This window comes from Malaclemys terrapin, chromosome 6, assembly GCF_027887155.1.
Source record: "Malaclemys terrapin pileata isolate rMalTer1 chromosome 6, rMalTer1.hap1, whole genome shotgun sequence".
NCBI classification, from domain to species: Eukaryota; Metazoa; Chordata; order Testudines; family Emydidae; genus Malaclemys; species Malaclemys terrapin.
In genome coordinates, this window is record NC_071510.1 from 72135727 (window position 1) to 72147820 (window position 12094).

Here is a 12094-nt window from a genome sequence, read left to right on the forward strand (position 1 = left end):
GCATCATTCTATTACTTCCTTATTTACAACTTAATGAAAAGGCATCTGGTATGTTTTTTGTTGTTGTTGTTGTTTTCAGAAATTGGATGGTATTCCATGTTTCCAGATTCAGTATCCATGTTCATGACAGTAGAGATATCAATGAGTTTCCATAACATTTTCTATCTGTTCTTAGTAATTTTCTTTTTAATGGCACTGAATTATTAGCTGCTTCAATGCTTATTTCTGTTTCCGGCGTTCATATATACGAACTTCACTGTAATGCTGAATATTCTAATTCTTGACTTCTCTGCCTTTTTAATATATGCAGTGAAGACTGGCAAATGTCTGGATCAGGATCTGTCTCTGGGACTGGTTCAGATTCGGAATCAGAGGAGGATAGAGAGAAAAGCAGTTGTGAAGAGAGTGAATCTGACTACGAGCCAAAAAATAAAGTGAAAAGCAGGAAACCTCCAAGCAGGTAAGAATTCTGGAAATTAAGATACTTTATTATAAGATTTCTGATGAGAATATGAATGTCTCTCTCTCTCTCTGTCAGCTCAAATCCAAATGTAACTATCTATTAGTAGAGTTCTGTATCCTAAGAGTGGAAGTTGTTTTTTGAAATTACAAAGGATGTTATCACAGCAGTGAGTCATAGTGAATGTTTTTCCCTACATTATCTAATTGAGTGTGGTACAGTTGAACAATCGCTGTGAAATGTTAATATTATGTAAGAAATGGCAGAACATTTGTGGGTATTTCTGTATTGAAAACATCTTTGTTTTGTCAACTCTTGTTCTTTTTAAGAATTAAGCCAAAAAGTGGGAAAAAGAGTGCAGGACAGAAAAGGAGGCAACTTGATTCATCCGATGCGGATGAGGATGATGATGATGATTATGATAAAAGAGGCTCTCGTCGCCAGGCAACAGTCAACATTAGTTACAAAGAAGCTGAAGAAACAAAGACAGATTCAGATGACTTGCTGGAAGTCTGTGGAGAGGATGTCCCGCAACCTGAAGAAGATGAATTTGAAACTATAGAAAAGTTTATGGATAGTCGTGTTGGACGAAAAGGAGGTATTTTTGACCTAGATTCTCAAAATACTACTACAGTGAATCCACGAGCAGTTTTTACAACAAATGTTTGTTTCAGTTTCTGCAGCATCTAAACTTTCATTTAAAAACCAATTTCTAGCTCAATAAATGCAAAGATAACCTCCTAATTTGAATTCAGAGTAAACAAATGAAGTATTTTTGCTCACGCGTGCGTGCTTGCATACATGTTGGATGTTAGCTCCAAAGTGTAATGATAATGGCTTATGTATCTGCATTAACTGTTGAATTGCTTAGTAGTTGGGGGGTAAAATGAAGAAGGGTGTAGGAATGAAACCATTGGAGGTGGGAATTTGGGAGTTGCTTCAGGGAAAGAAATACAGGTGTTGTCTTCACTACGAAAAAATGTCTCTTTTAACGTGTGTTAACTGGTCAAAGAAAACCCTAGTCTCAGCCCTAGGGTTGGGGTTGACCTCAACCAGCTAACATTTTAAAACCACAATTTACCCTGTCTATATTAGGATTTTAACATGTGATAGTTAACACATGCTAAATACACCATTCTTCCCAGTGTTGATATGGCCATAGGGGGGGCGGGGGAGAGAGAGAGAAAATGAGAAGAGAAAGTTAGAAAGAATGATGGTCATAGAGGTGAGCATACTTCCCCACTGGGTGATGCTGAATGTGGCAATAAGATAATGGATAAATAATAATAACTAAGACTTTAGTTAAGACAACCTATGGCACGCGTGCCGAAGACGGCACGTGAGCTGATTTTCAGTGGCACTCACTTTGCTGGGTCCTGGCCACTGGTCTGGGGGGCTCTGCATTTTAATTTAATTTTAAATTAAGCTTCTTAAACATTCTAAAAACCTTATTTACTTTACATACAACAGTGTGCTTGCATACATGTTGGATGTTAGTGCTTTGCTGGCACTCTGCTTTTGCAAGCATTGTTTATTCCAGCCCTCCTGCCCCACCATTTCCAAGCAAAATAAATATAATTTTGCTTGTATAACTCTATCTGACCTAGAGGCTTTCACCAGCACAGCTATCTTGGTCGCAAATTGCACCTCCTGGCTCTCTGGGAAACATAACTATCCCAGTGAAAGTTTGTAGTGTAGACGTGGCCTTGATATCCCAAATAATGAAGCTTTTATTTCTTCTGGTATTCCAGAAAGTAGGGCTTTGTCTTCTCAGGAATGTCATTTACCAGTGTAGCTGCATTGGTCCATCTTATCTTGGTGTAGATTTTGTTGCATTGGTGAAAATTTTGCCTATATAAGAGGTGAAATCCTTGCCTTACTGAAGTCAATGGCAAGTTTATTTTAGATATTTGTAAGGTGGCTGTCCACCCCATCTTTCATCCACTCTCCTTTCACCTTCAGTTAATTTAGATGCTCAGTTTTATTGGTTAAATTGTCTTATTATTAAATCAAGTCTTGAGACTATTTATTGACTGGCATATACTTCTACAGCAGAATTATGCAAGTAACACTAGGTGGAAGAGAACTACAGAAGTAATTGATCATGTGTTGATAAATGCTCATATTATAAACAATTACCAATTTAATTATATTAATATCAAATTCATTGTTAGGTGATTCACCAGTACTTATGCTCTATTAAAAATTATGTTGTGATTTCCTTTTCAGCCACTGGTGCTACAACCACCATCTATGCAGTTGAGGCAGATGGTGATCCAAATGCAGGGTTTGATAAATCGAAGGAGCCAGGAGAAACACAGTATCTGATTAAATGGAAAGGCTGGTCCCATATCCATAATACATGGGAAACTGAAGAAACCTTGAAGCAGCAGAATGTTAAAGGAATGAAGAAACTGGACAACTACAAGAAAAAGGATCAGGAAACAAAACGATGGTGAATGTTATCAATAGCCATCTTTCATAATACAGATTATTTTACCAGCATTTGTGCTTATGTAGTATTGCAAGGGGATTGATCTCCGTATGAGAATATATTTCCCTAGTGTATGTTCAGCAAGAAGATAATACATGATCTTTTTATGTTAAAACCACCTCGACATTTTAAGGTTTTGCAAGGTATACAGCATGCTCAGCTTCATTCCATGGAGTGAATGATGATGTGTAGCATCTTGCAGGATCATGCCTTTAATAAATAGCTAAGTCTGCTTGGAAGTTATTTTTCTTAAATGTTTATAATTCGCATAGTATAAATAAAATATTTACACAATAAACAGTATGCATTGTTTACTGTTTACTCAAATGGCCTACCATTTGCTTTTCTTGACCATTGTACTTTAAGCAGAACTGTTCATTACATTTGCCACAATGATACTTAAATCTTTTTCTTAGAAATTTACCTAAATTCTGTTACTATAGCTTTCTAGTTCTACAGTCTCATTTTTCTGCCCATTGTCTGGATCAACAAGCACTCTCTATCGGTGTTGTTAGAAGTCCTAAACTAAATGTTTGGAGAAAATCTTTACCTTCCACTGCCCTCTTTTGATACTGGTTTCCAGTGGGTTATTCACTGGCCTATATGAAAAGTTGTGGTTCTTGTCCATTACTTTTAGGAATGGTTGAGATGGATTTCCCTGGATTTAACTCTCTTCAAGTGTTATTCTCATTAAGTGAAAAAAGTGTCCTACAGAGTAAAATACTTTAACTGTTGGGAGTGGAAATTCTGTATTATACATACATTAATTATTTTTTATCGGGTGTAGCTGCCACTAGTACAGTCTCTCAGTAATTTTCCTCAGCTTCTAGGCAGGAGGGTACCTAATTCAGATAAGGAATTTTTGGAGCAGGTGTTTTTTCTCCACTGAGATATCCCTTAGTTCCTTTCTCAAAGAAGCTTTCCCTGCAACTTTCCTCTGGTGCTTATACTGAAAGCTTTAGGACTGTCAGATTGTTTCATTCTAAAACTAAAACAATGTGATGACTATTTTCATAATTTACATTCCAGGCTGAAAAATGCTTCTCCAGAAGATGTGGAATATTATAACTGCCAGCAAGAACTTACAGATGATCTGCATAAACAGTATCAAATAGTGGAGAGAATAATTGGTAAGTGACAAATTGGAGACTAGAAATAACAATAAGGATAATATACTGTCATTGCTACTATTTTTATAGATTCCTAAAAATGTAGAGCTTGAAGCAACCTCAAGAAGTCAAGTCCAGCCCCCTGTGCTGTGGCAGGACCAAGTAAACCTAGACCATCCCAGGTGTTTGTCCAGCCTGTATGATGGAGATTCCACAGCCCCCCTTGGAAGCCTGTTCCAGAGCTTAATTACCCTTGTAGTTAGCGCGTTTTTCCTAATACCTAACCTAAATCTCCCTTGCTTTAGATTAAGCCCATTACTACTTATCCGACCTTCAATGGACATGGAGAATAACTGATCGCTGTTCTTTTTATAACAGCCTGTAATGTATTTGAAGACTTACCAGGTCTCTGTTCAGTCTTTTTTTCTCAAGACTAAGTCTGCCCAGTTGTTTTGACCTTTCCGCATGAGTCAGGTTTTCTAAACCTTTTATCATTTTTGTTGCGCTCCTCATTACTCTTTCCAGTTTGTCCCCATCTTTCCTAAAATGTAGAATCCAGAATTGGAAACCGTACTCGTGCTGAGGCCACACCGGTGCCGAGTAGACTGGGACAGTTACCTTCCATGTCTTACATATGACACTCCTATTAATACACCCCAGAATATTAGCCTTTTTTGCTGCCACATTGCATTGTTGACTCGTATTCAATTTGTGATCCACTAAACCCCCAGACCCTTGTCAGTAGTAGTACTATCTAGCCAGTTATTCCACATTTTGCAGTTGTGCATTTGATTTTTTAATTCCTAAGTTAAGTACTTTGCACTTGTCTTTATTGAATTTCATCTTGTTGAATTCAGACCCAATTCTGCAAATTTTATATCTGTGGATAATAAATTTATTAGAATTCTTAATTATTTTACTTTCAAACTAAAATAATATGGATATAAATTAGGATGAAGTTTAATCATGAGTTCTTTAATTCTGAGCACTTTGTCCCTTGATTGTGTCATAAAAATGAATTAAATGTCTCATTAAAATCAAAATTATTAATGAAGTACCTCAAATGTATTCTACAGCTCATTCAAATCAGAAGTCAGCAGCAGGTTATCCAGATTATTATTGCAAGTGGCAGGGTCTCCCTTACTCAGAGTGCAGCTGGGAAGATGGTGCTCTCATTGCCAAAAAATTTCAGTCATGCATTGATGAGTATTTTAGCAGAAATCAATCCAAGACAACTCCTTTTAAGGACTGCAAGGTGAGTGAGATTTAAGATAATTTTCATAGACGTCTGAGAATTGAAACAATAAAAATGTTTGTAGTTGGCTGTATTGTTCCTGGATTAGGGAACAATATAAACCTTATAAAGTTTTTCAGATCACAGAATGAAATATTAAAATTGCTTAGGTTAGTAATGACTGTTAAGCTTGTCAGTGGTCTTATTAGTTCTAAGTAGACAAATGTCCCCATTGTAATTATTTTCACTCAAAAGTGGAATTATGTTAGCTTTTAGAAGTTAAAATAGTAATGTATATAAACATAATTTAAATTATTTTCCGTTTGTCCTGCAACAGTAAAATTATATTTAGAATCTTAAAACATTCAGTAATAGGGCTAATGTTCAATTTCACTTTGATAGGTTTTAAAACAGAGGCCGAGGTTTGTTGCACTGAAGAAGCAACCATCATATATTGGTGGGCATGAGGGTTTAGAGTTAAGAGACTATCAGTTAAATGGACTAAACTGGCTCGCTCACTCCTGGTGCAAGTAAGTACGTTTTGAAAGTCTGATGCTTTTCTATTACTTATAAATGATAGAAATTCATAAAATCTTAGCAGAATGGATTATTTTGTCATTGGAGTAGTAAATTGTAAAGTAAAGATTTGAGAGAGATTCCTTTCACCTGCAAATACATAAATTTAGCACATAGTTGATTTGTACAGGCAAGACTTCCATGGTTTTCCTTTTTTCCTCTGGTGCTTGGAGGTGAAATAGAAAATAAACTACATTATCCTCAAATGTCTCACATTGAAGTTTATTTTTAAAATTAATGCACAAGATCTATTTAGTAGCTTTATATAGAACAAAATTTATCTTGGGTCCCTTTTTACCATTTGATTAATGAAGGATTTTCAAACTGCAGCAATAACAGTAATTAAGATTCTTCTTTGAATGATTGCACATGTCCATTCCACTGTAGATGTCCATGTGTCCCAGTGCACAGTTTTGCCCTCTGAGGTCTCGTGCACCATGTGCAGGCATAAAGGGCTGAGCTGTCCCTGACCCCCCTCAGTTCCTTCCTGCAGACCATGTTGGTTGTCAGAGATCCTTTTCCTTCTGCAAGTCTGTAGTCAAGCACGTAACTGGTACCTGTTACAGTTCTGTATTGTTAATATAGTTTAATAGTCAGAGTAGTAAGTAAATGATTTTTTTTTTTTTTTTTTTATTGTGAGTTTGTGTGGATCTGGCACCCTGTCTGGATACCGTGGTACCGGAGATATGTCGTGCTCTCTGGGTTTCAAGCTTTGCCACTCTTGTGGTAAGGCAATACCTAACAGTGACCCTCATCCCAGCTGCATTAAGCACTTGGAGGAGGCTCATTTGAGTGACAAATGTGCTGATTGTAAGGGCTTTAAGCCCCGCTCCAAAAAGGACAGGGCAGCTACACTGAAATCTGTTGCTGGAATCAACTCTATCTCAACCATCTTCCTCAATCCAAATACCGTCATTGCTCAGCACCAGTAGCACATTTCTGGCATTACCAGCACAGAGAGGTAGATCGGCATTGCTGTTACCAAGGGAGAGGCACTGTAAATTGGACTTGGTACCAGGATCTTTGAAGGAAACAGAGAGGTTGAGATCATCTAAGGACTAGGGAGGGTGCTAAGGACTCTAAGCAGGGTAGTTCATTGACTCCAGAGCCCAGTATGGGCCTGTTGAGACTGGCTCTCGAAGCACCATCATTGGGATCACCTTACTCCCCAGTATTGGAGAGTACTTTCCCAGAACCATCTACTCCTGAGACATTTGAGGCTGTGAGAGTGTTGTTGAACCTCTTGATGCTGCTGTCACCGGCAATTCAGGAGTCTTGCCTGGCACCAGTGCCCAAGATACTGACATTAGCAGCTTTACCTCTGCACTGGGCAGATCCAGCTGATTTGGCCATCTGGGTACCAATCAAGATGGTACCGTCTAGGGAAATCAAGGTGATCTCCCAGGTGATCTCCCCAGGTCTGAACCATCCTCTCCGGTACCGAAGTATACGGCCTCGCCATGGTCTCAGGAAGAGTATTTTTCTTCATCAGACTCTGCAGTGGAATCCTATGTGTCCCTAGGTGGTCTCACCATCAAGAGAATACCACCTGCCTGCTCTGGTTTCAGCCTCAATTTCAGCAAGGAGTTTACAAAAAGGACCCAAATACACTTGGGGGTCAGGGCCATACCAGGGGCCATTTTGGAACCAGTGGGGATTCCCCCCAAATCAAATGTGTCCCCACATCCATCTTAGCTGGCTCCATCTACAGGCAATCCATGCCACAAACATCCTAGCGCTGGAACCAAGCCTGCACTGAGCACATTCAGGACCCCTCTCACGAGTATCCTCAAGAGCAGTGGAAACTGGACCAGTCCCTGGTATTGTTGTCATCCTTTTCCTCTATCCCCTGATGAGGCAATTGTGGTAGAACCTCTCTCTGCCTCCTGATGACTTTAAGACTCATCAGGAGTTGTTGAAGAGGATGGCTATGGTCCTGGACATTCTCCCTGAGGAGATTCAGGAAAAATCCATTGAGCTGGTAGACATTTTGGCATCTGCAATCTCAGCTAGAATATCTCTCCTGTGCTGTTTTAGAGCCTACCAAAGTTCTTTGGCAGACCCCAGCTTCCCTGCCACTGACTGCAAAAAGACTGGAGAGGAGATAATGTGTCCACTGCCAGGGATTCAAACACCTCTATAATCATTGCCCTCTGGGCTCACTTTTAGTGTTGGCAGCCAATGAGAGAGAGTGATAAGGTCATCAGACATCAACCCCAAAAAATGAAGAGGCCAAAAAGCTGGACTTATTTGGGAAGAAGCTTTATTCTACAGGTGGATTACAGCTTCATATTGCATACCAGTAAGCTTTCTAGGGCACTACGTTTTCATCCTGTGAGATACAGTATCAAAGTTCCAGGACAAGCACCCAGATGATGCAAAATAGGATGTTACAGACTTTGACAAATTGATTGCCAGAACAGCTCTGCAGGAAGATGCAGACTCTACAAATGCAGCAACCTCTACAGTGAGGGCCAGATTAACTCCCTTTTGGGCCCGGGGCTACTAGATTTTGTGGGGCCCCTGTATACAAGTCTTGTTCCTAATTTAAAACAAAAATATCACAATTATGGCATTGAGGTTATTAACGCTATACTAAACTTGCCTTTTAATTAACATAAAGTCGTTCTCTGGTTACATTTCAGTCTTAAAACATGTAGAATATAGTTAAGTTAATTCAAAAGAGCCAACTTCTTACCTTAGAACAGCTGTTATATTAATTTCTTTCTGGGAGGGAGTTTGGGTGCAGTAGGTGGCTCCAGGCTGGTGCAGGAGGGGGTGCAAGGTGCAGGCTCTGGCCAGGAGGCGCTTACCACAGGCGGCTCCTGGCTGGCAGCGCAGCAGGGCTCAGGCAGGCTGCCTGACTGCCATAGCCCCACGCTGCTCCTGGAAGCAGCTGGATGCTGGCACGACTCTGCGCACCCCTGGGGGTGGAGGGGGACAGCATGCCTCCGTGGGCTGCCCGCAAGCACCACCCCCACAGCTCCTATTGGTTTCTGGCCAATGGGAGCTGCAGGGATGGTGCTGGGGGTGCAGGCAGCGCACAGAGCCCCCACCAGGGGCTGCAGAGACATGCCAGCAGCCGGCCGCTTCCGGGAGTGGCATGGGGCCATGGCATGCAAGCAGCCTACCTGAGTTCTGCTGCGCTGGAACCCCCCTTACCCGCCTGGGCTGCAGCCCTTAAAGCTCCTGCATTAATCCAGCCCTGTCTACAGTCATGGCATGGCCTCTGCCATCAGGATGAGGCATTCATCTTGGTTATGCTCTTCTGGCCTCCCTCCAGAGGTGCAGGACCCCAATTTGAAGGGCCATCACTCCTATCACAAAAAACTGATGAGAGGAATCCTGAAATCCCTGCACATGCAGTGAAGCAGAGTGTGTTCTGTCCTCGCCAGTCCCAGCGTTTTCAGGGGTTTGTTCCTTGAGCCTAGGATCTGCCAAAGAGAAGGAGCAGAGGTTACAAAAGACACCCACAGCCACCATCTGCTTCTGCATCTGCCAGTTTATTAAGGCAGATGGCATTATCCATTATGTTTATGCTGAACAATCTCTCTGTGACATGGATCAACCTCTTATCACCAGTCATCCAGGTAAGGAAAGACATCCCCTGACCACCAGAGAAATGCTGCTACCACCGCCATACACTTTTAAAATACATACAAGGCAAACAAGAGACAAAGGGGAGCACTGGGAACTGATAATGGTGATTGCTGACAGTGAATCTCAGAAATTTTCAGTGGCTCTGATGGATTGTCACATGGAAGTAAACGTCCTTTAAGTAGCGAGCTCATTTTGATGGGTGGGTCGAGAGCAACCTACCACTTCAAAAAATGCCATTTTTTTCTTCCCCAATTTTTGCAAACTGCCTGTCCCGTTTCCATCATTCTTGGGCCCACATCACAACAATTTGGTGAGTTCTAAGTGTGGTGGATATGCACTCCAATTTATTCCCACACACTCCCTTTCCTCATCCCTCTTCATGGACCTCTCTCATAAGGCAGTTTTTCTTCAAGATATACAATCACTTCTCCTTGTAGAAGCTATAGAAGAGGTCCCTCTTTTGTTCAGGGAAAAGGGGTTTTTACCCCCAATACTTCCTGATTTCGAAAGCAAAAGGGGGCCTCCGGGTTATTTTAGATCTAAGGGAGTTAAACAAGTTCCTTAAAAAAAAAAAAAAAAAAAAAAGGAAATTTCAGTCACTCTGGCCTCCATAATACCTTTACTGAGGCCAGGGGACTGGTATGCTGCTCTCGATTTAAAGGACGTTTATTTCCATGTGACAATCCATCAGAGCCACTAAAAATTTCTAAGATTCACTGTCAGCAGTCATCATTATCAGTTCCCAGTGCTCCCCTTTGGTCTCTTGTCTGCCTGGCATATATTTACACCCACAATCCGTCTTCTGCCCAGATCAAGCAGGATCAGGCCAGTTTTACACTGGTTGCCACTGTGTGGCTTTCACAGCTCTTAAACCTCTCAGTTAGTCCCTCATTGTTATTCCCACACCGTGCAGATTTGATTTCATAGAATTGCATCTGCCTCTTCCACTCCAGCCTTCAGGCCCTTCACCTGATGGCCAAGAGGTTTCATGGTTAACTTAGGCCGGAGTCCTGCTCTAGAAAATTTCAGAATATGCTGCTGAATAGTAGAAACCATCCACTAGAATTACTTACTGGCTAAATGGAAGAGGTTTTCCACCTGTTCCAGACAGAAAGTGATTTCCCCCTGTTCTTGCTGTTCAGCACATACTGGACTACTTTCTGTCCCTGAAACATCAAGGATTAGTGATTAGCTCAATTAGAGTACACATAGCATCTATCTTGGCATTTCACTCATCTGTGGGTAACCGTTTTCTTTTCCAGCGTGATGGCTGTAAGATTTTTTTAAGGGTTTGGACAGACTGTTTCTGTAGGGGCCTTCTTTCTGAAAGGTCGGTAAGAATATTGCTGGGTTAATCTGAAAAGTAATAGTAAGTAGTAAAGGGGAGGAGAGACTACACGTTCTGTCTGGATGATAGAAGAGCTTTAGCATTTTAATTGGGACAGACCTGAAAGGCTTAGTCTTTCTCCCTATTGTTCATTACATTTGCAGACAGAAAGAAGGGCATTCCTGTGTCCAGACCAAGGATTTTGTCTGTATTCGACTGTGTTACCAGTTGATTGTGAAGCTGTTAGATAGTGTGTTGGTTCATTTGACTAGATCCCAAGTGACCTCTGTGGCTTTTCTGGCTGATATGCCCATATTGGACATTTGCAAAGTGGTAACCTGTTCATCATGTTACACAATTGCCTCTCGCTACTCTGTCCCTCAGTAATCTAGAGATGATGCTTTTTCGACGAGTGGGCCTCCAGTCCCTCTTCAAATAGACTTTGAAATCACTTCCAGTTGAGCCTGCTTGTGAGTTACGTATAGTTGAATGGACACGTGCAGTCACTTGAAGAACAGATGGTTACTAACTTTTCCATAACTGCTGTTCTTCAAGGTGTGTTGCATATGTCCATTCCATGATCCACCCTCCTTCTCATCTCCATCCGAGTCTTTCGGTAAGAGAGAGCTGAGGGCAGTTTTGGGTGGCTTGGCCCTTTATGCCTGTGCATGAGGCAGCAGAGGGCACTTGTGCTGCCCTGATGGGTGCCGCTATGGGGAAAATTCTGACAGCTGGGCACTGGAGCACATAGACACCTGCAGTGCAATCCATCTCAAAGAACCACCATTACAAAAAAGTTTGTAACCATTTTTTTCTGAATTGGTAGTATGAAAACATTCTTTGTTGTATTGCTGAATATACAGTCATAAGCAATAGTCCTCATAATCTGTGAGCTAATTACATTTCCTCAGAGGATATTTGTTTGAAAAACCTTGCAAAACATCTTTGAACTTCTGTTTACAAATCCTTAAAGGAATGTAATTTTTATCCTGGTGATTAGCAGTATGGTACTATATAAACACTTTTACATTTCTTTCATTTTGCAGAGGGAACAGTTGTATTCTTGCAGATGAAATGGGTTTGGGTAAAACAATACAAACTATTTCTTTTCTGAACTACCTGTTTCATGAACATCAGTTGTATGGGCCTTTCTTGCTGGTTGTGCCACTTTCTACTTTGACATCTTGGCAAAGAGAAATTCAGACATGGGCTCCTCAGATGAATGCTGTGGTTTATTTAGGAGACATCAATAGCAGAAACATGGTGAGTACATTTAAACAGTAATGAAAAGCAC

The 12094-nt window shown here is 40.9% G+C and overlaps 1 protein-coding gene across 2 annotated transcripts in view; it reads left to right on the forward strand.

The window, feature by feature from the left end:
- The window catches only part of CHD1 (chromodomain helicase DNA binding protein 1), a 71355-nt gene that overhangs the window by 22450 nt on the left and 36811 nt on the right, over positions 1 to 12094 (forward strand). For both annotated transcript variants that reach the window (XM_054031982.1, XM_054031983.1), the window contains 7 exons: positions 311 to 460; positions 790 to 1058; positions 2690 to 2915; positions 3984 to 4084; positions 5140 to 5318; positions 5700 to 5827; positions 11847 to 12063. In XM_054031982.1, the coding sequence (XP_053887957.1) occupies positions 311 to 460; positions 790 to 1058; positions 2690 to 2915; positions 3984 to 4084; positions 5140 to 5318; positions 5700 to 5827; positions 11847 to 12063 (1270 nt within the window). The remainder of the gene's footprint in view (positions 1 to 310; positions 461 to 789; positions 1059 to 2689; positions 2916 to 3983; positions 4085 to 5139; positions 5319 to 5699; positions 5828 to 11846; positions 12064 to 12094) is intronic.